Raw genomic sequence first — 23,952 nt, 5'->3', positions numbered from 1 at the left:
TACTATTTTCTGGTCATTGCAACTATGTACTATTACTGCCTTGCACAAAAATAATATATCTAAAGTATTTTTTGTGTTGTTAAATCTAGAGAAAATTAGATTGGGTACTACTTTTTCCACAAAAGTTATCACTTCTACCAGATTTGAATCTCAATTACCATTCATACCACATTGTGCTTCTAAAATGACCATTTTACCCTCCAACTTGTGAGATAAATAACTGCGATTGATGTGACCTTCCGAAATTTCTGCCGTCTTTTATCTCTCTTGGCGCATTGGTAACCGTTTTCGTCCCTCTGGCCGGTAAAACAAAGTTGTCCCTGAGTAAATCCAGATCTTCGTATTCGGCTCTCTGACAGAATAAAATAAAGATCAAGTTGTCCCCGAGTTAATCTAGATATCTGGCTGGTAAAATCACATCATCTAGTGATGGATAATTAAGAGATGTTGTCCCCGAGTAAATCCAGATCTTTGTAGGCTGATAAAACTATATCATCTGGGATTCATGATAATAGAGCAAGCTGATGAAATCGGGGACAAGATCTAGACGCAACAAAGAATTTTCAATCGGGGACAAGATTTGGAGACATCCATTTAATGCAGCCGCTCCCCGTTTCTCAACCGGCGTCTGACTGTAGCTCATTCCCCTGACACATTCCTGACGCAGGCAGAAGGGTAAAATCGTCCAAAATCTACCACACAAACACCAAAAGTGGTATGAATGCTAAATTGATTTGCAATGTGGTACATTTGCTAGGATTTTCTAAAATTGTGGCACATTTGACAAAATTCCCTTAAATCTAACTATTTGTTTCCACTTTAGTTTTTTTGTATATATAAATATCTAGTCTTTACCCAAAATTGGATTTATTTTGAAACACAAAAATGGATCGATGAGCATAATCCATGAATTGATTGGTTTGTTGTATCATGTATGTGTAGTTAAGTTTATTTGGGATAAGACTTCAAAATAGCCGTGACTGGAAGCAAGAAAAAAATTATTTTATTTACTTACTTAGGGTTTTTGCTTTGCTATACGCCTATTATTAAAGCTCTAAATTTATTCAATTTATATATATGAGATAACAGAATATTTGAGTTTTAACCTATTTTTGTAGGTCAACCTTTTAATCCAATGGAACAAAAGATTATAATATATGCATTATTGCCAATTAACTGAAATAAAGATTCCACAAAACAAACTTTAACTAAGGGTTATTGGTTTATCGATTTATACGGAATTAGAAATTCAAACAAAAATCATTTGTTATTCAATCATTGATTTTAAAATCCTAATTAAAATCATGTGTTATTGGTTCTATGATCTATAAATACTAGTTAAAATCCTTTGTCATTTGTCTTTGGATTTGAGAATCTAAATTATGTTTTAAATGGATTTGAATGGAATTGTAAGAGAAAAATAGAAGGATTCAAATCTATGGGTAAACACATGTTATTTCAAAATCCATATATCTTAATTTTTATAATTAATAGAGATTTTCAAATCCTATATGGATTTACAAATTAATAAACCAATAACATTTCCACGCCAGATATTTTTCGTGGTTTATTTGAAGAGTATTCAACTTATATAAATCGAACCAAATCATAAGTGGTCTAAACTGGTATTGATCTATTTTATCTAGAAAACGAGACTAAAAATTCAAACGAATTAAAAAGACAATCCAAACCAAAACAAAAACCATACCAAATCGAAATATAATTTTTGTTAACTGTACAAACATAAGAAAGAAAAAAAAATCTGACAACAAAATTATTATAGTGAACTTTCTTAATCTATTGGGTCAAGTGTTTTGATTAAGAGAGTACATTAAAATACAAGTGAAGCTGATGTCCTTTTAAATTGGACCATTAATTAATGAATCTAGTGGGGGCATGACTCATGATTAATTTTGTCCATTAAGCTTCTTACATGCTCTATATATGGAATAAACCCTAATTGTGATTAGAAAGATAGGTCCACCTAGAGATATATACCTTTCCATTATTAGATTAAGTCTAATTTAATGTATACTACCCATTACATGTAAATCAATTCAGACTACTCTATAAACTAAACTTGATTTTTATTGGTTGTTATTTATCTTTCAGTCAATCATGGAAGGACCACAACATACATCCATATATTTGTTGCAACATCTATATAATATATAGATATATAATATGTTATAGCATATTATAATTATTGCATAGTTAAAGTGAGTTCAACGTCATGTTTCCATCGAGGTTCAAAACTATGATTAAAGCAGACGAATATGTAAAATTACATATTTAGCAAAAAAAGAATATGTAAAAATAATTATTTGGACAATATTGTACTTGAGTTAAGGCCCAGTGGTATACGTGAGCTAAGGCCCATGTTAAGAAGTTTCGGTTTAAATCTTTGGTTTGTTTGGTTTTGTGCGGTTTATATGTTCAGCTCACTTTCCTTTATATGCGGTATAAAAGTGGAAAGTCTCCAAAACTAAGGGCATTTCCGACAATTCTGGCTAAATAGAAGGGAACACCGGTCGTCTAAAACAGGGGAAGATATTTAAACTCATCAGACTCTCCCACCATTTAGATTCTACTACGAATATGGAGACAAGGTTTCCAAATGTTACAAAAATCACCCTATCTCTTTATCTCAGACGACAATGATCACAATAATCTCCAGTACACGAGCTTGAAAGATGTGATCTCAAGTTCCGATGGATTTGGTTCGTTGTTTTGTCACCCACAATACAGTGTTCCTTCACAAGATGGGTTTCTCTTGTCCGAGATGGATTCTTCTAACATCGCCATTAGAAACGAGCTTGTGAAAAGAGCAGCTTCAATGTATGTTCAATCTTCTATGGTTGTTATTGCCCCTGATACGAACTGGTTCCAGAGATTCTGTTTGAAAGCTAAGCATCAGGCGGTTGCTGCGATTGATTGTCTTAGACCGGTTTGCCGGATTTTCGCTCGGTCTAGTTAAGAGATGTCTTTAGAAAGGGTGATTCGAATTCTTCTTAGTAAATGTGTAAATATTGTATATAATTTAGATAATCAAATAAAAATTTCAATCTTTCAACAAGTTTTTTACTTCACCTGAAGCATAAAAACCGATCTATGAACATCATACCTACGTAGTAAATCAAGCATCATACCAAGTCTTTTCTTTTAACGTTTTTTCTTAGCTCGTTTGGAAGAAGACCTCACCGTCTCTTTTCTCATATCTTCCGTAGCTTTGGTGTCCAGGAACGGCTGCAAAATAAGAGCAAAATCTCAAACAAGTTAGAACACATGAAAAACAGGTTCATCAAGTTTCACCGTTTTGGTTCCAAGTCTAACAATTTCATTCCCAACTTGAAAGAAAGAACCCACTTTGGATTTTATGCCCTTGGTAGTTGTTTGCGTTTAAGCCACTTCCCGACCCGACCTTGTAGTCAACTATAAGAGTCCAATCCTTAGATTTATTCATTGGTTTCATGCTTTGATTCGTTTTATATCTACCGAGTCGATATGCAACTAACATGATATATAAATCATGACTATATTTAGATAACAATGGGTTCATTGTACGACTTAACAAGTATTTAACCGAAAGCGACAAGTTCATACAAACAATGAATAGATCAGGAGATGGATTTCTAACCTCGTCCTTTCTCTTTTGAAGCTCCAGAAGTTCTCGGCAAAGAGCAAGACACTCGGCGTGGTAAGCAGCAGCTAAATCCTTAATCAAAGCTTTCCTTTTGATGATCCCAATCACTTTCAAAAGAACCAATTCAAAGCATTAGGTTAGACAAATAGCAAAACAAAACCACACTACAGATATTGAAAGAAGTAAAAATAGCAAGCTGGTGAATCATGATCAGAGCAAAACCATAAGTAAGATCTTGAACATCAATGATTCATCTTGAAGATAGTAAGTAGTTCATATCTATACAGTTGCTTGTAGAATGCAGATGGAGAATCACTATACTTTCATGAATCTTCTTCATTTGAATTTTTGTAAAACTAAGAAAAAGAATCAATGTTTCACATCAATTCTAGCTATAACCTCTCAGTAACCAAAGTAAAGATAAGCTCTTTAAACACTTAGTCAAATTCGTGATTATGCAGGACCAATGATTTTAGATTAGAACTTTTTTTTAAAAAATGCGAGCTTTGGGTACGATTAACAATGGAGGCGTAGAATTCGGGGATAACACATCAGTCTAATTGAAGGGAGATTATAGAAAAATCCAGAAAGCAAAACCCTAGAAATCGATTTGATGTTGAAGAAGAAAGGGGAAATTTAAGAGAATTACTTCGACTAGGATCGAATCTAGCCGGAGAAGTAGAAGATTCTGGCGGTGGATCTTTGGGTTGAGGTGAAGATTCCGGCGGAGAAGGAAGAGGAGGTTCCGGTGAAGTTCGCTTCTCTTCTTCCGCCATTAAAGGAGTTTCCGGAAAAAACTTTTCCCACAGTGATTTTTTTTTAATCAGATGAAGAAAATACAAAATCTCCTAATTTCCATTTTCCACTGTGAATTATTTATTTATTTCTGTTTTGTTTTTGTGTTTGCTGTTGAATAAAGGTTGACTTCAGTAACTTTTTTAATTCTTTCTACTATTATCAAGATTTATTCTATGAAAAAAAAACCTATATAAAGGCGTTATCAGAATTTAACAAACCTAACTAGATTTTGTTATAAGAAACTACAATAGTACAATTGAGTTATTCAGGTATATCAACTTTTTTTTTTTTAAACTTTCTAGAACCTCTAAAGTTAGCACAAGAATTAAATTAAGAGATTACCACGTCGTTGTCTTGATAATTTTGGATAATTACATAACCTTAAAAAAGTCTTCTAATCTTCTCTATATAAAGCTCTTCCTTTGTTTCCCATCCACTAATTAAACAATCAAATCTTTCATACATAACACCTTAATCTTCTTTCCTCTACTCATTTCAAGACAACAAAACTCTTAAAATTGCATCAATGGCGAATGAAATGAGGTTTATTCAAACATGGGGAGAGGTCACACCTTCACTATCTCATCGGATTCAGCAGAGACGATTATCTAGGAGCATCTCGCAGCCTAAATTGGAAACGATTTTCGAAGAAGGATGTGATAGTTTTGCAGTCAAGGCGCCTAAACGGATTGTGATATTTCTTCCCCTTCTACTCTCAATGCTTTTGTACTTTGTGTTGTACAAGGCTATCAAAAACTATTGATTGTTTCTTTAAATTTGTAATTTGGATGTGTTGTTAATAACAAAATCTATCCATGATTTTAGGTCAAAGAAAAGAGCTAGGACTTGAAAGAGCCGGGCTTATTTTTACTAGAAAATGTGTTTTGCATATGTCGCAAACCGTTGTAACGGCCAAAGAAGAGTTATATCGGCCAAAGATCTAGAATTTACCGTCATAGTTTGTTCGCAAAATTTGATATCTAGTATTTAGTTTTGTTGATCTAATATGAATTCATTTTTCAAAAGTTCCTATTGGTAAAAGCCAGAACTATGAGCATTAAAAACATGTTATAAATGGATATTTGTGAATCAAATGAACAAATTAACGCTATGAATTGAAACAATAACATAAGCTTATAGAAAACTCTTCTCCTTATACATAGTTACATTGAAATACTTATGCATATATTTGTTCAAGAAAATCGAACAACATGATCTTGTCTACACAACAAAACACAAGATACGGCCGATATGATCGCCGGAACAAGAAGAAACAAACGATTTCGTTGTCCCACGACGACATTGTAATAATGATCTTGATGATTAAAATCATCGGACCTCTCTTCAAAAATGGTCTCTAGTGTCGGAGACATTGAACAACTCCGGCGAGAAATCACCGGCGCCGGCGCCATTTCAGCTCCTAATAAGAATCTTCTTCTTCCTAATTCTGATCTAACCATGACCTCAATCTTTTTTAGTTTATTTTTTTTTTCTCGTTCTTGAAAATGTTTTAAGAGAAAGTTGTGAAAGTATTCAGATTTCTAATGAGTTTCAATGGTGAATTCTAGGTCTGTATATATAGAGTTTGATACACGGCGACAAAAAAAAACACGGTTTCAATTTGTTTAGAAAAAGTTTTAAGAAAAAAAGGAACAGATGGATCAACGGTTGTCTTTGGTCCAAATTGACTGAATGGCCTGTATTACTACACACGTACGCACTAGTTTTGATATAGACAAAATTAGAGTTTGTAGAAAGTAACGACAAAGTTTTCTCTATGATTTGTTGATGCATAGAAACAAACAAAAAAAACAATCAAATTGTCTCAAAAATATCTTTGGGATATTTTTATAATCAAGATCTTTACCATATGTATTGCTGTGAAATATGTTTTTGCTTAAATAATGATGTTAATCAGTCTAATTAAACCGACTGTACCAAGCCAAAATCATGCACAAAAGTTGATTAAAAGTGGAATCAAAGTTAAATAAATCAATTCACTATACAACGTATATAGTTTCTATCACTCAGATATTATAGATATCAGAATAATGTCAGTCCTGATATTGAATTATTCTCTGAAACCTTTCAAGTTTGATTTAATAAGTTTAAAAATTATTAATAGATTTAAAGAAAATAAATTCTAAAATATGAAAATAATCTAAATACTTGAATATAATTTCGGAGAATACGACGTGAGAAGAAGAGAGAAGAAATATAGGAGAACTATGATACGTACGAACAGTAGAAGTATCGAGCCCACATTTCGCTTTACAAGTCTTGTTTGGTTAGCTGTACCTCTACGTGTACCAAAGAGACTCACACATGACATGAGACTTATGAGAAATTCATTTTAAAGTTTGTCAACATTCAATATCTTTTACAACGTCTTTTTTTTTTTTTTTTTTTTGAAAAAGTATATCTTTTACAACGTCTAGAAGCTAATCTTCTTTTTATCATTCTATTTCTAAACAAATAACTCCTTTTACTCCCAAAAAAGCACAAAAGTTTTTGCTGATATTATAAAGCAATTTTACAAGTTATCTCACTATAATTTCACAAATAGAAGTATTCACTAATAATCTCTACAAGAACAAGAACCATATTTTTAAATGGAAGAAACCTAACGTATGAATATCTCTAACGATAATCTCTCAACAAACTTAAACACATGCGTGACAACTGACAATCCATACAGATTTAGAGATTCTTATTAACCTTAATCGGAGCTTTTATTGTGGTACACCAAAAGCTTCTCCTTTGCACTTCTCTCCACATAGTGAAGATCCGTTTCAGTCGTACCAGAACATATCCAACTCGGTTCAAACACTCTCTAAGCTCATCACGCTTTCTATAAATCTATTTGCTTCTCAGATGAATTCTTGTGAACTTTTCCCTCACCAAGAACCGCTCCCCATATTGATGCATTCCGCATCAAACGACATTTTCCACCATCGTTTAAGTTACTTTCCCTGCCCTTCTTAACACATCCTTCACACATGCGTAATGTTTCTTGTGTCGGTTTAACACCAAATTAACCGTCTCAAAAAAGTGTTTCGCCTCCAATACAAGTCCGTCATAGTTTTATGCACAGAGGACGCTCACTAGAGTACTATTGTTTGGCGAAATTCCGTCTGTAAGCAACTTCACCATGTAATGTAATTATGTAACGAAACTGTTCCTGAAATAGCCGAATAAGTGTAACTAATTATTTCTGGTTCTCGAATCTTTAGCCAACCGATTTAAACCGGAATTATGTTTTGGGCTAAAAGCTAATTTAAGTATTAAAAATTGGAAATACGACCACCAATTCGGGCCCAGTAAAAGTGGTAATCAGTCTTCATGGGGCTGGTGTGGAGGATTCCACCAGGGTTCGAGGATCTAATTGGTACCAGTGGAGAAGGAAAGTTTGTTTCTCTCCTTAAAAGCGGCTTTAAATAAATCAACACGGGACTCAACACGTTGATGCATAAATCAACACGGGGGAAACCCTCCCAGCTAGGTAATCTAAATTACCTATTTTTTGAAAATTTGATAATTTACCCTTAAATGAACAAGAAATATCGATCTCTTTTATTTGTCGTCGTTGATCAAGGTTTGGTTGTTGTAACTCGGGCAAAAACAAAGTTAATTTCTCATCTTCTTCTATTTGAAGCTAAACTTAGTGGGTTCTTTGTAGACATACATAGATTTTGCCCAATGACTGTTTTTGTCGATGTTTTGCCCAATGACTGTTTTTGTCGATTTTGACTCTCTGACACATGGGTTAGGGGGTGATTAGAAGAAACTTTAAAGGCTTTAGAATTTTTTTAAAGTCTTCAAGCCAAATATTTACCAATCATAATTTTAGGATTTTATAATTTTTTAAAGTTTTTAGTCTAACTGCCCACTTTTTTCTTTTTCACGTACAATTTTCTAATTTCAAACAAATAATAAAACTTAAAAATAAATAATAATTAAAAACTTTCTTTTTTTCTTCTCCTCATAATAATTAGAATCTTTCTACATGTTTATATATATTGTTCACATATATATTTTTGATAAATTAATTATTATCATTTTTCAATCTTTCTTTTAAGATCCATTTCAATAATAATCATTTTATTTTCATAATCACCATTAATATTAGTATACAAGAGTTTATAGAATAGTATTTTTAATAAAACATATACTTTATATAGCCCATTCAATTATTTCATAAATTGCTTCATCATTAATAGTTTTATTGATTTTTAATTACTCAAAATTATACAACTACTCAACAAAAAAAGAAACATTCAAAACACTATTGTTAGCCATAACAATTGCTCAAGAATCATTCAAGATAAGTATTTTAACTATTTCTACCTTTTAATTTATTTTTCAAATGTTTATTTGATTTGTTAGCCAAATTTTATGTTGACTAGTTTACCAAAATAATTATAGTAAAACATATTTTAAATATTTAAAGATCAAATTTGTTTACAATTAATCAAAATAATTTCAAAACAAATAGTTACATACTATTTTTAGAAGATCACTTAAACCATTATAAATACGGCCCCAAAAGTGTTATCATTAATAAAATTATATTATCACATGAATTCATTTATAATATTATTTAGATTTATTATGAATATATATAATTCTAAAAAAATAACAGTCAAAGCTTCTACAGTTTTGTTCTACCAATAAGATTTTAACAGCCAAAGTCTCTGCAGCCAAAGTTTCTACAGCCAAAGTTCCTAAAGCCAAAATCTTTACAGCCAAAACTAACAGCCTCTTCCAATCACCCCCACAATTACAAAAACTAGATAAATTCTTTTTCATTTTAATGTTTTTGTGAAGAGAAGAATAAAAACAAAAAAACGTCTTTTATTAACTTTACTAGATTTAAAGACAATTAGCGTAACTATTTATTTCTGGTTCTGGAATCTTTAGCGAACCGAATTAAACCGGGAATTAAGTTGTGGGTCAAAAGCTAATTTAACTATTAAAAATGGATCTACGATCACCAATTCGGCCCAATTAAAGTGGTTATGACTCTGCATGGGGATGGGTGGAATAGACTCCATCTGGGTTCGAGCATAATATTGGTACGAATGGAGAAGAATAGTTTGTTTCTTTCCATAATTGACTCAACACTGGGACGTGGGAACTTGGTAAACTAAATTACCACTAGGTAATCTTAATTACCTTTTTTTTGAAATTTTGGTACTTTATCCTAGGCTTGGACACAAATATGGATCCACATAGAACTGAACCGAAATTGATGGGTACGGTTCGGTTCCGGTTCTAGTGAAAATATCGATTGAATCTTGAATCAAAGAATCATGAGTATCGGTTCGGTTCGGGTAGGAACCGATATCCATTCGGATACCCAAAAACTATAGCCCATTAACCTATATTTATATAACCCAAAGTTTCAAACTTATCTAGATATAAATTTAACTACTCAAGCCTAACAACCTACCATATATCTCTCTTAGTATCTTATACTCCCTCTGTCCCATTTTATAAAATGTTTTGTGTAAAAGCACAAAGATTAAGGAATAATTAATGTTTACTTTTTTTTATAGGAATTCAGCCAATAGAAAAAAAGACTGCAGAATTTAAATGGTCATAACATACTAAATAAACATAAATTATGCATAGAAATCTGGGAAAATTTTATAAAATGGAACAAGGAAAAAATGCTAAAACATTCTATAATTTGGGACAGAGGGAGTATATTTCTCTGAAACCTAAAGAGAAACCCTAGTTTGTTATCTTTTTCTCAAAGAATGAGACGCCGCAGACAACAACTCTCTCTTTCGAATCATTGCAAATTAAAGACAAAGCTTCTTTTGGTGTCTTTAAAACTTGTGTTTTGTGGTATTTTTGAAACTTTAGGTGTCTTTTGACTTAATACTTTCCAAGTTTCAACTATTTTTTGAATTTGTAATGGTATGATGACTAATATATGATGTTGCATTGCATAATTGCATTTGAATTTTGCATTATAATTCTATTATTTTTTCGGTTCCAAAAATATCTGAAACCATTTGGTTCCTAATCGGTTCCAAAATTTATTATCCGAACCGAACCGAATAGGAACCGAACTAGAACCGAACCGATATTGATTTGGTTCCAATATGGTTCCTAAATCTTTGAACCAAAATACTTGGAACCAAATGATTCGGTTCTAGAACCGAACTGAATACCCAAACGCCCAAGCCTACTTTACCCTATGTTTTTTTTTGAAATTTTGATAATTTACCCAAATTTACTTAAATTAGCTCTTTTATTCTTCGTCGTTGATCATTGTTTCGTTGTTGTAACTTGTAATTACTCGGACAGAGTCAAAGTTAATTTCTCATCTTCTTCAATCTATATGGGTACCTACCAACTTCGGTATACATATCGACAAGCGTATTCAACGAGAAAGGTAGTGGTCAGGATCGTAGTTGAGTTTTTCAAAATTATCGTAACTTTTTTAACAACTCATAAACCTGCACAAGCGTTGATAATAATAGACAAAACTAAACGAGCCTTATTCATGTATATGCCATGTAACGAAACAGCTCAATTGATTCGAAACATTCTTCATTTTGTACATACGAAGAAAACAGTACATTACATGATACGACATCTTTTACAACAAATTCAGCAAAAACCATCAAGTAACAATTGTGATTCATCATCATTCCCTAGATTCAAACACGCTCTCTGTGGTAGCGATTTGAAGTAATCCAAATTACCTTTTTTTTTTGTTATTATATTTGAGGTTGGTTTTGATCTTATTTTATTTAAGTCATTCTTCGTTTCCATAAAATCCTTCCTTTACCCATGAGATCGATTGTAGTAATTGTCATTAATTATGGATTGGTTGTGATGGTAATTATTTTTGCCGTTTGTATTTGCTAGTTTGATAAAAGAAAAAAGAAGATGAAGAAAGAAAACGATTTGCTATGATTCAGCATTAAGCTCAACTAGGGAGAGGGAGAACCTAACCTTGGAGATCATATTAAAAAAAAAAGAAGAGTATTCATGCAAAAGGAAACGTAAACAAAGGAAAAAAGCATTAAGATATTACTACATCCTATTCAAATCATCCCTTAGCCTCATCAAGAAGGCAATACGCTCCTTACTATAGTGTTCTTCATAATTTTTGACCACTGCGAGAAATGGCTGATAGTAATCAGAGTGAGCCTCCATACACTTTGACAAGGTGTTCAAGGCAGGTGTATAAAGACTTCCCTTGTTCTTCTTGGCTTCTTCGTAACTATCCCTCCAAGCCATAAAAGCTTCTTTGCAACCACCTCTTGTAATGAATTTGCCTAACAACTCGTCTCTGTCATTTGGTTTCGCATGGAGGAAGACTTCGATCTCCCTAGCCATCACTTCAGCACTAGCGTTCTTCAGCGCGAGATACGTCTCAAAGTAATCAGAGCGAGCCTTCATACACTTTTCCAGCATTGAATAGGCTTCCGTACACTCATCTTCCCGCGAATCACAACCTACACAAGCTATATATGAATTTTCGCAACCACCTTTTTTCATAAACTCTTGTAATCGATCTCCCACTTCCTTGGTTGGGACTTGGTTATTTTCAGATTTGGATTCCTGTTTCAGATCCGTAGATGACATGGATCCCATGATATATTCACGTTTAGGGTTTTAGTCAAAAAGTTTCGGGTAATCTTCTTAATTAGGGTTCTTTATTCATAAGGTATATAGACGATAAAGAGTTTGCAATATTTGTATACAATATTCTGGCCCAGATCGGCCCATTAAGCGAATGGTTTACGGTTCAACATTTTCCCCAACCATTAAAATTGTCTATTATTTCTTATATTTATTTGTCCTTTTACAAAAAATCGTTTTAGAAGGTTTCAAACAAATTAGAACATCATTACGAAGATACAAAATTGTATGAACTGCTATTAGCTTTGTGATCGAAAAAAACAAGAAATAAGTTGACTATTTAGTATACATTGTTGTCTACATGCAAAAATATTGTATAGTAATAAAATAGTATTTTATTAATTCCACGAAGGTGGGAAATAATGGGCCATAACATTTTTAAAAAAATGTCCATTTTGCTGTGTGCAAGTGAATCTCATATTTTCTATAAAGATTCATATTTTTTGCTGTCAGTCTTCTTCTCCTTCTCTAGTCTCAAGAATCTTTTCTGTTATTTTACCGGCAATATCAAATTTGCGTTTTCCGATCATGAAACAAGCTGCAAAGAAGATAGCGTCCATGACCCAAAAGTTGAAACCCAAAAAAGAAACCATGGAGAAAGGATTAGAGGTTTAAAAGGAATTTACCAAAGAAGTGGTCTACGATGTTTCACCGAGGCAGAGCCGCGCCTAGAGTAATGAAGGTCGGAAGTGAATTTATTAATAAATTTTGTGTCGTATAAAATAAATTCTTCAATTCGCAAAAAGAAATCTACAATACAACATGACAAATTTAAATATTAAAAATTAATTTAAAATATGTTATTATCTATATGCATATTTCACTAAAGTTAAATCTAAGATAATAGATTTACGGTGATTGTGAACATGATTTAACAATTATATTAATCCAAATATATTAGATGAATAAAAGAAGTGAGCACAATTGTACATTGATTGAAGTTTAACTTGTGAATAGTTTGTACAAAAAAAAATCTCTATAAATTAATATTTGATAAATTAATAATCATTATAAATTAATAAAAATTTCTGGTCTCGAGTCAGACCAGTATAAAATTTAACATAAAATAATAAAATAATAATTTATTTAAAAATCCTATGTAACTATATGATCTCGTCAGTATCATAAATTAATAATTATACAAACTTATCAATAAAATATATATGTATATATATATGTAAGAAAATTTAGTAAAATATAATTTTAATATTCTTTTTATTTTTCTTAAATATGCATTAATCCATCGTAGAGTACACTTCTAGTATTTTACGAAAAAATCATGTAGATTATAAAGAGTTTGCATTATTATTTCACCAAGTATTTGTATACAGTATTCCGGCCCAGATCGGCCCATTAACGGTCCAACATTTTCCTAGCATTAAAATCGTTAGTTGTTTAGATTAATCCCTCCTAATGTATATGCTTTCTCTATATATAAATATAAACTTGAGGTCACAAACACCAAAACCATCCATAACCCAAAAAGAGTCACTTCCGTGTCACAAAAAACCAACACACATAGAACAGAAGAAACCATGGAACCTTCTCTTCATCAACCACTTCTCTTCTCCTTCTTAGCCACCGTCCTCCCATTAATCCTGACCGTCCATTCTCAATCAGACGACTCAGATTTCATCCTCACGAGCTGCAACACCACATTATAATTAACCATCACGTTCCTTTTACTTATATTACAACTCTCTCTCTTGTTTCTTGGAGGAGGTTTGGCAGCTGCATTTACTGCTTGTTGAATGCTTGTATAATGACCCGAACAGTCTTTAGCCAACACAATAGACTCCGATTCTTCCAGAAGTTTACCGTCGGAAGAGGAATCCAAGAAGGGAACTTCTCGTTCTCGTAGGAAAACATGAATAATCTTCGGCGGCAACCTCCTCCACCACTACTTTCTTGCTTGCTGAATTTAGCGAACCACACCGCTAGATATTTCTCGGAAACCGCCCCAGCGGCAGCCTTAATTAGAGAACCACCAAAGATTTGCTTAGAGACTTATATAGTGAGATTTCCGTGAATGTGTTGTTGTACATATATAGGGAAATATGATGAATACATTGATCCGAATTGAAGATGTTAACCTAAAATCTTAAAATCCGTTGTGTATAGATAGGGATTTTGTGTAGTTTTTAGTTAAATGCCATGTTGTTTTGCATCACTATAAAAAAGACAATAATAAAGACGATGAGTGAAACAACAAAGTAATGAAGAAGAAGCAGAGTATTCATGCAAAAGGAAACGTAAACAAAGAAAAAAGCATTAAAATATTATGTAAATCATATTCAAATCATCCCTCAGCCTCAGCTTGAGCTTGCTCCCACGCATCCAAGAAGGCGATACGCTCCTTACTATAATGTTCTTTATAATTTTTGACCACTGTGAGAAGCGGCTGATAGTAATCAGAGTGAGCCTCTATACACTTCGACAAGGTGTTTAAGGCAGGTGTATAAAGACTTCCCTTGTTCTTCTTGGCTTCTTCATAACTATCCATCCAAGCCATAAAAGCTTGTTTGCAATCACCTCTTGTCATGAATTTGCCTAACAGCTCGTCTCTGTCCTTTGGTTTCGCAGGGAGGAAGACTTCGATCTCCCTCGCCATCACTTCAGCACTAGCGTTCTTCAGCGCGAGATATGGCTCAAAGTAATCAAAGCGAGCTTTCATACACTTTTCCAACATTGAATAGGCTTCCGTACACTCATCTTCCCGCTAATCACAACCTACACAAGCTGTATATGAATTTTCGCAACCACCTTTTTTCATGAACACTTGTAATCGATCTCCCACTTCCTTGGACGGGACTTGGTTACTTTCAGATTTGGATTCCGGTTTCAGATCCGTGGATGACATGATTCCCGTGCTATATTCACGTTTAGGGATTTAGTCAGAAAGCTTCGTGTATTCTTCTTAATTAGGGTCCTTTATTCATAGGCATGTAGATTATAAAGAGTTTGCATTATTATTTCACCGAGTATTTGTATACAATATTCCGGCCCAGATCGGCCTATTAACGGTCCAACATTTTCCTCGACACATTAAAATTGTTAGTTGTTTGGATTAATCCCCATGTTCAAAAAATCGCTAGGCGCTAGTCGGGCGGCCGGGCACCGCCTATCGCCTAGACGGAAAATCGGAGATTAATCGAAGATTAATCGGGGATTAGTTTTTGATCATTATATAGTGTTATTTTTATAATAATTTTATAGTGTTATGAATTTATTATACAAATAGGCAATTGATAACATGTTTGCAAAATTTATAAAACAAAAACCATGAAAAAAGTTTAAAACATCTATCATCAATTTTGCGAATTTAATTTCACATCAAATTGACATTCATCCTAATTATATATATTCAAAATACATATATGTATCAAATATAATATATGTACATTTGACTAATATCATCTATTATTAATATGAAAACAGTTTGTTAGTTTAAAAAAACTTACTCCCTCTGTTCCTGAAAATTTGATGTTTTAGAATTTACACATATATTAAGAAACAATCATGATTTAATCATTTAATAATTTTTTCTTTTTATTAAATATTTTTAATAATATATGAACTAATAGTAATCTAAAACAGTTAATTATTTGTAATCATTACGCCTTGAAATCTACGATTTGTTAATATCAATTAATAAAAAATAAAATAAAAAGCCAGAAAATCAATCTTTGTGGAACAAACCTAAAACACTAAAACATCAAACTTTCAGGAACGGAGGGAGTATTTGAAACTTAAATATATGGACGAAAAGAACAAAGTATCAGATTTGAACGGTCACTAATAATAACTAAATGACATCCACGTTAAAAAAAAATATATGAACCTAAATATAGTGACCACCAATAAATAGATTTTGGTGGAAAAAAAAATAAAGGACTTAAATATATTCAAATTATTAATTTGACTACTGAATTGATATCACTTGCCAGTTGCCACGTTATGTGAAAGTAGTATCTCTACAAAACTCAAAATCACAAAGTCCCACATCGGTAATAGTAGGAAGGAAGCATGGAATCGACTTCTTATAAATGACCCTACTAATTGTTTCTATTTGTCATAGTATAGCTCGTGTGGGCTTATGTAGGCCCAATCAATTTTTGAGTTTTGGTCAAAATTCAGTATAAAATTTTATAATAAATCGGTGACTTTTAACCGATTTTCAACGTTTAATTATTAAACGGCCGCAAAATCGGTAAATTAAAATCGCGGCGGTTGACTGCCGATCACCGACTAGGCGGCTGCCTAGGCGGCTAGGCGCCCGACTTTTTGAACAGGGATTAATCCTAATGTATATGCTTTCTATATATATAAATACTAGATCCTGACCCGCACGTACGTGCGGGGTTTCATATTTCAAAAACATTTCTTACAAATTTTCATATAATATAGATTATTTTATTGTTTTTATGATGTATATTTTAGTGTATTAGATCTAGATCCACATGTACGTGCAGAGATATTTTTTTTAGAAATTGTTATATAGATTTTAAAAATATAAAATATTTTGTTGTGTTAGTGAACTTTGTAATAATATAGATATTATAAAGTTAGAGTAATGAACGAAATTTAGTTGCGTTAGTGCATAGTTATATTTTAAGATTCAGACCTACACGTAGGTGTGAAATTGTATTTAATATAAAATTAAGATATTATTTAGTTGCAAAAGTTAAGTGATGTTACGTTTTTATTTTCTAAACTATTCAAAACATTTCTAACAGTTTGATTACATGTGTTAAATAGGATACATATTCGGTTTAGTTTGGATTATTTCATGTATATTAGCTAGGCGTAACTATTTTGGAACAGGAAACCTATCCCGTCTTGTATATGTCATAAATTTTTCGTCCCATAACCCGTCTCGTATACGTGAAATAAAAATATTACGGTCCCGTATCTGTCATAAATTGTAACTAAAAACGTAAGTATAAGGTTATGTGTGTAAACAAATTTATTTTATATAGTGCTCATAACACAAACTCATACCAGTTGAGTATTAAGTTTGATTTTTAATTTATGTTCCCCTGCCATCCCGTCTCGTAATTCTTATTCTCATTTCATTCCATTAAAACCATGTTCCAAATTCTTGTTTGCTTACTTTAAAATACCATAAAATACATACTGTGAGTTTTGCGGATTAATATGTATGATGTTAAAGTTACAAATATTTTAACAAATTTATTAATGTTTCTTTCCTTAGCTAAATTTTGCATATTCTTCTTTTCATTGTTTAATCATAATTAGTTCAATATTTGGACTAAAAATAAAAGTTTTAGATACATCTATAAAAGGGATATGCTATTGCTGCATAATTTGTGTTGAATGCAAAATATATAATTAGTTTACATAATTTCAAAAACTGTGTGCAATATATTATGGATTTATTTAAGGAAGATCTGAGTTGAAAAGAAAAAAATAAAACACAAAATATTTCAAAATTAATATGTACATTCTATTGTTTAGATTTTTTCAAAAATTGCTCTAAACGAAAACCATTATGATAATTACTTAAAATTTATTATTATTTGAGTTTATTTCATAGTAAAAATAAATATTTGTTAATATTTAATATGGTTTTTTAGAAATTATGAAATAAAATTTCGTTTTATATTTCAAAATTTGTAATAAAAATATTATAACAAAACTGAATATTAAAATATTTGCATTTAATTTTTTTACCAAATTTTAAATTCAATCTTAAAATCTTCCTTAAATAATATTTGCATCTAGTTATTATTTAAGGAAGATCTGAGTTGAAAAGAAAAAAATAAAACACAAAATATTTCAAAATTAATATGTACATTCTATTGTTTAGATTTTTTCGAAAATTGCTCTAAACGAAAATCATTATGATAATTACTTAAAATTTATTATTATTTGAGTTTATTTCATAGTAAAAATAAATATTTGTTAATATTTAATATGGTTTTTTAGAAATTATGAAATAAAATTTCGTTTTATATTTCAAAATTTGTAATAAAAATATTATAACAAAACTGAATATTAAAATATTCGCATTTAATTTTTTTACCAAATTTCAAATTCAATCTTAAAATCCTCCATTGATAAATCTTTTTAAATGATAGTTTTTTTTTAATTTTGAATTAAAATGATATTATTTTTATTTGTATTTTTGATATAGAATAGTCTATTAGGATTGGTTTAGAAAAAATCTTAGTTGGATATCAAATCTTAGTTTTTCAATTCCTATTGGTTAACAATTTTTAAAAAATTAATTTCAAATTTTCGTTTATAATTAATAAGAGAGAGAAAATTAGTTTATTTTTTTGGAAATTAATAAGTATTTAAAAGAATTAAACTATTTTTTATTTAAATATATTAATTTTGTGATTACTATTGTACCCTTAATGAAGTTATTTAAAAACACTAAAAATCAATGGCATTTTTTGTAATTCTTTACCCTTTATAAAGTTATTTATTATCCAATGCTTCCAAATTAATAATATAGATAACTTTTATTTAATGGGTTATTTATGTGCTTTTTAACCAATGACTGTTTTTGCCGACTTTTCTCGGTTAGAAAAAAAAAGCGTTTAAAGAAATAGAAAGCGAACCATTCTTAACCGAGAAACTTTTTGGTTTGACTTCAGTTCAAAAGGGTTTATATACAAATAAAATAGACGTTCGGCCACCAATTGGAGCCCTTTCAAAGTGGTTGAGTCTCTAGTTGAGTTGCACTCCCACAAGGGTTCGATTCCATATTGGTACCAAGTTTGGATTCTCTCTGTGTTCCAGTTGTGGCAAATAGTCTTCCCAACGGATTTGGGCTCATTCTTGTGGAATACCTTTGATGGTGGAATTTGGAAACATTCCCAGCGAATCTGGGCTTCTTTGGACACCACCACCCTTTGATGGTTGGAAACAGTCCCAGTCTATCTGGTGATTATTCTTCCCGTAGTGGAAATTAAACATTCCCAGTCTAATCTGGTGATCACTCTCTACCCTTTGTGGTACGACCCAAATATGAGGTAATCTAAATTACCTCTCCTTTTTACTATTTTTTAGAATAATAAATCTCGAAAGGAGGTAAATGTTCCGACCAAAATCATCTATACTTTTTATGTTATGTGTATGAGGTGAAGGTAGATCTTCTTAATTGTTCTTATCTTTTAACTTTACGAGATTTAAATGTTTGTGGAAAAATTGTTTTTTTCCGACGACGACACAAGAAAATAAAATTTTGGTTAAATCGTTTGGTTTGTGTCTAATTTAAAAATTTAATAAGAGAATCAGTCTAAACCGCACAAACCAATTTGAATATCAGTCGAAGATTATTACTCAGGTCACATGTTCGACTCTTTCATCCCATGGTTGAAAAGTCTCTTGCTAGTTGCTATATGTTCTCCTCTCTATGATTCACCGATTCTATTGCATAGGGCTCTATCCTTGGCAACAAAAAATAGTTTATAACGTAACATGTAAATTAATCTCCAATGGTGTTTTTTGTTAAACATGTGAAGCTTTAATCATTTCATTAATTTAGACAAGGAACAAACTCGAAATTGGATATTTAGATTAGTTACGAAATAAATTGGATGTTTTCGGATAAATATTTTTAAAAATTGAAGTTTTAAATTGTTTGAATGAGTAATTTCGAGACATGTCCATACTCGTTAATATATTCTTTCTTTTTTTGAATTTAATGTTAAATTATATTCAAAGAAAAAATAAACGTTGCTACACTTGTATAACTTCTAGGAAGAGTCTATCCTTTATCATTGTCTTGTTGCAAACCATGTTTGGATATCATTAAATAAATAAATTTATTTAAACTAATACGACTATATAAAACTAGAAATTAAACTTGAAATGGAAAGAGCTTGATCGTCTAATCCGTCTAGACACCGTAATTGCGACACAATTACAAAAATGTAAATTGTGCAACATATGTCTTTCCAAAAAACATCTTCTTTACCGAGGTCTCATGAGTCATGATCCATATCCTGCATAAATCACCAGAAGATCATGTTTGTTCACAAAAGACACATAAAGCCACTTAAAAAAAAAAAGCAAATTAACAAAAAAAAAAAAAAAGCAGCTGAACTGAATCAAGTTTTGCAAGAAAAGCGTCGCATGATGTAATATAATGAACATGCAAGAGTGTTTACATTTGTTGATTATATAATAATATGCATAAACGAAGGAGTTTTGTGATAAGTTAGCTAGTTTTTTAATATTGGGGAAGAAGAGAAAGACACAATAAGAGAACAAAGAAGCCAATGTGTGTGACTTGTGAGTGCAAACTAAGCTTAAACTTAATTTATATGAATGTAACTAAGCCAATTTCCAACAACTAAGCTAATTAACTATCTTATTTTCATTATGTTTTAAACAAATAACTCCTTTTACTCCCAAAAAAGCACAAATATATTTTTTGCTCATTACGAACAAAAAAAATCTTTTTTGCACATATTAAAAATAAATTATTTGTCCACTTTTGCTCATTTTACCAGTTGTCTCACTATAATTTCACAAAAACAAATATTCACCAATAATCTCCACAAGAACAAGAACAAATACCATCGTTGAATAGAAGAAACCTAACCTATGAATATATCTAGCGATAATCTCTCAACAAACTTAAACACATGTGTGACAACTGACAATCCATACAGATTCTTATTAACCGTAATTGGAGCTTTTACTAGCATCACAATAAAACCAAAACGCAGCCGCAAGTTTTTCACTGTGATACAACCAAAATTCGTCTCCTTTGCACTTCTCACATGGAATAACCCGAAATAAGTGCAACTAATTAATTATTTCTGGTTCTGGAATCTTTAGTGAACCGAATTAAACCGGGAATTAAGATCTGGGTTAAAAGCTAATTTAAGTATTAAAAAATGGAACTACGAGCACCAATTCGGGTCCAGTAAAGGTGGTAATAACTCTGCATGCCTGCATGGGGAGTAGATTCCATCAGGGTTCGAGAATTCATATTGGTACAAATGGAGATGAAAGTTTGTTTCTCTTCATGGCTTTAAAAAATCACACCACGGGGACTAGGTAATCTAAATTACCTATTTTCTGAAATTTTGATAATTGATCCTAAGTGAACAAGAAATATCGATCTCTTTTTATTCGTCGTCGTTGATCATGGTTTGGTTAGAGGTGTCAAGCGGGCCGATAGCCCGCAGGCTTCGTCCAAATAACCCACAGCGGGGCGGGCTTGGACATCATTTTTCATGCTCATAAAATAGCGGATCTCGCGGACAAGCCCAGGCGGATTGCGGGTTTTTGCGGGTTTTGTCCGCAGATTTGCGGACCGGTCCGCGGACTACAAATATTTAATAAAAATAAATAATTAATATAAATAAATAAATATTTTTTTATTGAAAAATTGTTAATTTCAAATTTAAAAAATTAATTTTATTTTTTAATTATTTTTAAAATATTTAAAACTAAGCCCGCGGGGCGGGCCTGGACATATTATTTTTGCCCGCGGTCCTAGCGGGCCGGCCCGCCACGGTCTCATAAATTTAAATGCCCATCGCGGGCCGACCTAGATGGACGCGGACCGGCCCGTTTGACACCTGTAACTCGGACAAAGACAAAGTTAATTTCTCATCTTCTTCAATTTGAAGCTAAATTTAGTGGATTCTTTGTGGGCAATTTAACACTAATTAAACAGATTCGAATGTTTTGCCAGTGACTGTTTTGTCGACTCTGACACAAAATGCAAAAACTAGAGAAATTCTTTTTCATTTTAAATGTTTTTTTGGTGAAGAGAAGGATAAAAGCAAAAAACGTTTATGAGGTGAAAGGTAGATCTTGTTAGGAATATCTAAATTGCTCGTGTCTTTTAACCTTACTAGATTCAAATGTTTTTGGACATAGTGTTTTTCACGACGTCGACGCAATGTCCCTTAACCCTCGAACTCAAATTGTTTGTGGTATGTGTGTGTGGAATTATTTAACGAACCGTTATAAACCGGGAACCGGTTATATCTAGCGTATATGTAAAATTAAATTAGAGTGTGTAACACCAATTGAACCCGTTCAAAGTGGTTGTGTCTGACCACTACTTACATTTTTTTTTTTGATAAACACTATCGGCTATCCGGTCGGTCCCGGTAGGAATGCACCGAGGTGCTACATATATCACTACTTACATATGCCACCAGGGTTCAATTGGTACTAATCAGCCCGATCCTTAAAAAGTCGTGGCTTGTCCTCTTCAACTTCTTCCCAGATTTCTCGCTCTGTGGTTGTTTAATTTGACTCAACATCACTTATCTGAGGTAATCCAAATTACCTATCTTTTTTGCTTTTTTTTTTTTTTTTTTTTTACTACTACCAATTGTCCTAATGTCCATCGTATATCTATCATCTCTCTTAAACAAAGACAATGGTTTTTGAGGGGTCAGTCTCATGAGGTTTATGTTAACAAGTGGATCAGGGCTTATCATGAATACATCTCAACTGGAAACAATTTACATGATTTTGGTAGTAGTTTCTTTCAAGAGATCATCTAAGTAAGAATCTTAGTCCTTAGCTTAACTATGCTCAACTGAGACTCAACCACTTTAAGTATCATTGCTTCTTGCGAGTACTTAGGAAGTCGCAAGTGAGCAAGTATGGACATGATAAGCTAAGGACATGATTTTACCAGGGTTCGATCCATCTTGGTACCAAGTTTGGCTTCTTCCGAGCAATCAGTCTCGAGAATGCTTCTAATCGCCGGAGTAATGTCTCCGTGCGCTTCTTCTTCCCGTTGTGGAATGTTCCCAGTGTTATCTGGAGTCATCTCTCCCGAGGTTCTTACCTCGCGTGGATGTTTGTCTTCCACCATTGATATGGTCAAGACCCAAATGAGGTAATCTAAATTACCTCTCTTTTTGTATTTTTTAATGCTGTTGCAAATCTGAAAAAGAGGGCAATTTCTTTTGAACAAGATGAAGGATTTTTAGGTGTCTTTGAACTGAGTGAGATGACTAAAGAAAACGCAAATCTTTTGGTTCATGACTTTCGTCGAACCGTTTATGGGCGTAAAGTAAAAACCAAGACTCTGTATTTTTTCCATGAAATTACAATCAAAGAACTCCGAAATCTTGAATCTTTAGAGAAAATCCTAAAACTCAATCTTATGGGGATCGAATCTATACTTACAAGAAACAGACATCTGGAAGCCGAAGACGAGAAAAATTCAAGAGACTTTGACAAAACCAAGAGTGGAGTAAACCAAAACCCACAAGAACTAACATTGGACTCTTGTGGAACACAAAAAAAGGAACCGAACCAAACAATTAAGATCAACGCACTGATGTCAGATGATGAATCCATAACGATGAAGTTGTTGTGTTCTTCAATTGGATACATTAGGCTGGTGATGTGAAATCATTTGGAGAACCGGTTTAGACCGGAACCGTTCGATTTTGTTTTTTAGGGATAACTACAATTAAATTAGTGCTAATATCACAAATTTTATACTTTCATACGTGGTTGTGTCACTTGCTAAGTCTCACATGCCACCGGGGTTCGATTGGTACCTATTCGGAAACAAAGAATAATTGATCCTTGATTAGCGTTCACCGTGAACGTAGAGGTAATTTAAATTACCTTCTCATTTTGGAAAATTTCCAAAAAAGTATTTTTAAAAGTTACAGTTTTATATAACAATTTTAATTAAACGATGTATTATTTGGGAAACGAAAAAAGTTTTTTTTTTTTTGTCGTCAAGAGTTTGTATTAAGATAGAAATGAGGTTCGTGAAACAAAAGAAACAGAGCAATAAAACCATCACAAAACAGAGCAACAGTACTCATTTAAATAAAACAAGAAACTGAACTTGATCAACCAAATCTGATGAA

General features: G+C 32.2%; 4 protein-coding genes and 1 pseudogene across 4 annotated transcripts; 1 reads left to right on the top strand and 4 right to left on the bottom strand.

The window, feature by feature from the left end:
* The first annotated feature begins 2,346 nt into the window (after positions 1-2,346).
* LOC9304071 lies at positions 2,347-3,076 on the top strand. The gene has a single exon (XM_002870000.2). It carries the CDS (start codon positions 2,618-2,620, stop codon positions 2,975-2,977), a length of 360 nt encoding a protein of 119 aa, XP_002870046.1. The 5' UTR covers positions 2,347-2,617; the 3' UTR covers positions 2,978-3,076.
* Positions 2,997-4,486, bottom strand: LOC9306117. The gene is made up of 3 exons (XM_021018259.1): positions 4,293-4,486; positions 3,638-3,750; positions 2,997-3,246 (listed from the first exon to the last, which is right to left on the bottom strand). The coding sequence occupies exons 1-3, from the start codon at positions 4,417-4,419 to the stop codon at positions 3,163-3,165; spliced, it is 324 nt and encodes a 107-aa protein (XP_020873918.1). The 5' UTR covers positions 4,420-4,486; the 3' UTR covers positions 2,997-3,162.
* A 1,006-nt stretch (positions 4,487-5,492) lies between these two features.
* On the bottom strand, positions 5,493-6,005 carry LOC110226462. Its single transcript, XM_021018260.1, has one exon. The coding sequence runs from the start codon at positions 5,899-5,901 to the stop codon at positions 5,635-5,637; it is 267 nt and encodes an 88-aa protein (XP_020873919.1). The 5' UTR covers positions 5,902-6,005; the 3' UTR covers positions 5,493-5,634.
* A 5,423-nt stretch (positions 6,006-11,428) lies between these two features.
* On the bottom strand, positions 11,429-12,298 carry LOC9304069. Its single transcript, XM_002867951.2, has one exon. The coding sequence runs from the start codon at positions 12,056-12,058 to the stop codon at positions 11,495-11,497; it is 564 nt and encodes a 187-aa protein (XP_002867997.1). The 5' UTR covers positions 12,059-12,298; the 3' UTR covers positions 11,429-11,494.
* A 2,009-nt stretch (positions 12,299-14,307) lies between these two features.
* On the bottom strand, positions 14,308-15,044 carry LOC9304068 (annotated as a pseudogene).
* Between the last annotated feature and the right edge of the window lie 8,908 nt (positions 15,045-23,952).

The sequence above is a fragment of the Arabidopsis lyrata genome (assembly GCF_000004255.2).
Source record: "Arabidopsis lyrata subsp. lyrata unplaced genomic scaffold ARALYscaffold_7, whole genome shotgun sequence".
NCBI lineage: Eukaryota > Viridiplantae > Streptophyta > Magnoliopsida > Brassicales > Brassicaceae > Arabidopsis > Arabidopsis lyrata.
Note: the sequence above shows the minus strand (reverse complement) of the source record. Positions and strands in the feature narration are given on the sequence as shown.

What these genes read in the sequence shown, in the direction of transcription:
- LOC9304071 (XM_002870000.2), top strand. Translation starts at nt 2,618, where the DNA reads ATGTTACAAAAATCACCCTATCTCTTTATCTCAGACGACAATGATCAC.
- LOC9306117 (XM_021018259.1), bottom strand. Translation starts at nt 4,419, where the DNA reads ATGGCGGAAGAAGAGAAGCGAACTTCACCGGAACCTCCTCTTCCTTCT. An exon ending in TAGATTCGATCCTAGTCGAA is followed by an intron (nt 3,751 to 4,292) that starts GTAATTCTCTTA and finishes TTCTTTTGAAAG; the next exon opens with TGATTGGGATCATCAAAAGG. An exon ending in TTCAAAAGAGAAAGGACGAG is followed by an intron (nt 3,247 to 3,637) that starts GTTAGAAATCCA and finishes CTTATTTTGCAG; the next exon opens with CCGTTCCTGGACACCAAAGC.
- LOC110226462 (XM_021018260.1), bottom strand. Translation starts at nt 5,901, where the DNA reads ATGGTTAGATCAGAATTAGGAAGAAGAAGATTCTTATTAGGAGCTGAA.
- LOC9304069 (XM_002867951.2), bottom strand. Translation starts at nt 12,058, where the DNA reads ATGGGATCCATGTCATCTACGGATCTGAAACAGGAATCCAAATCTGAA.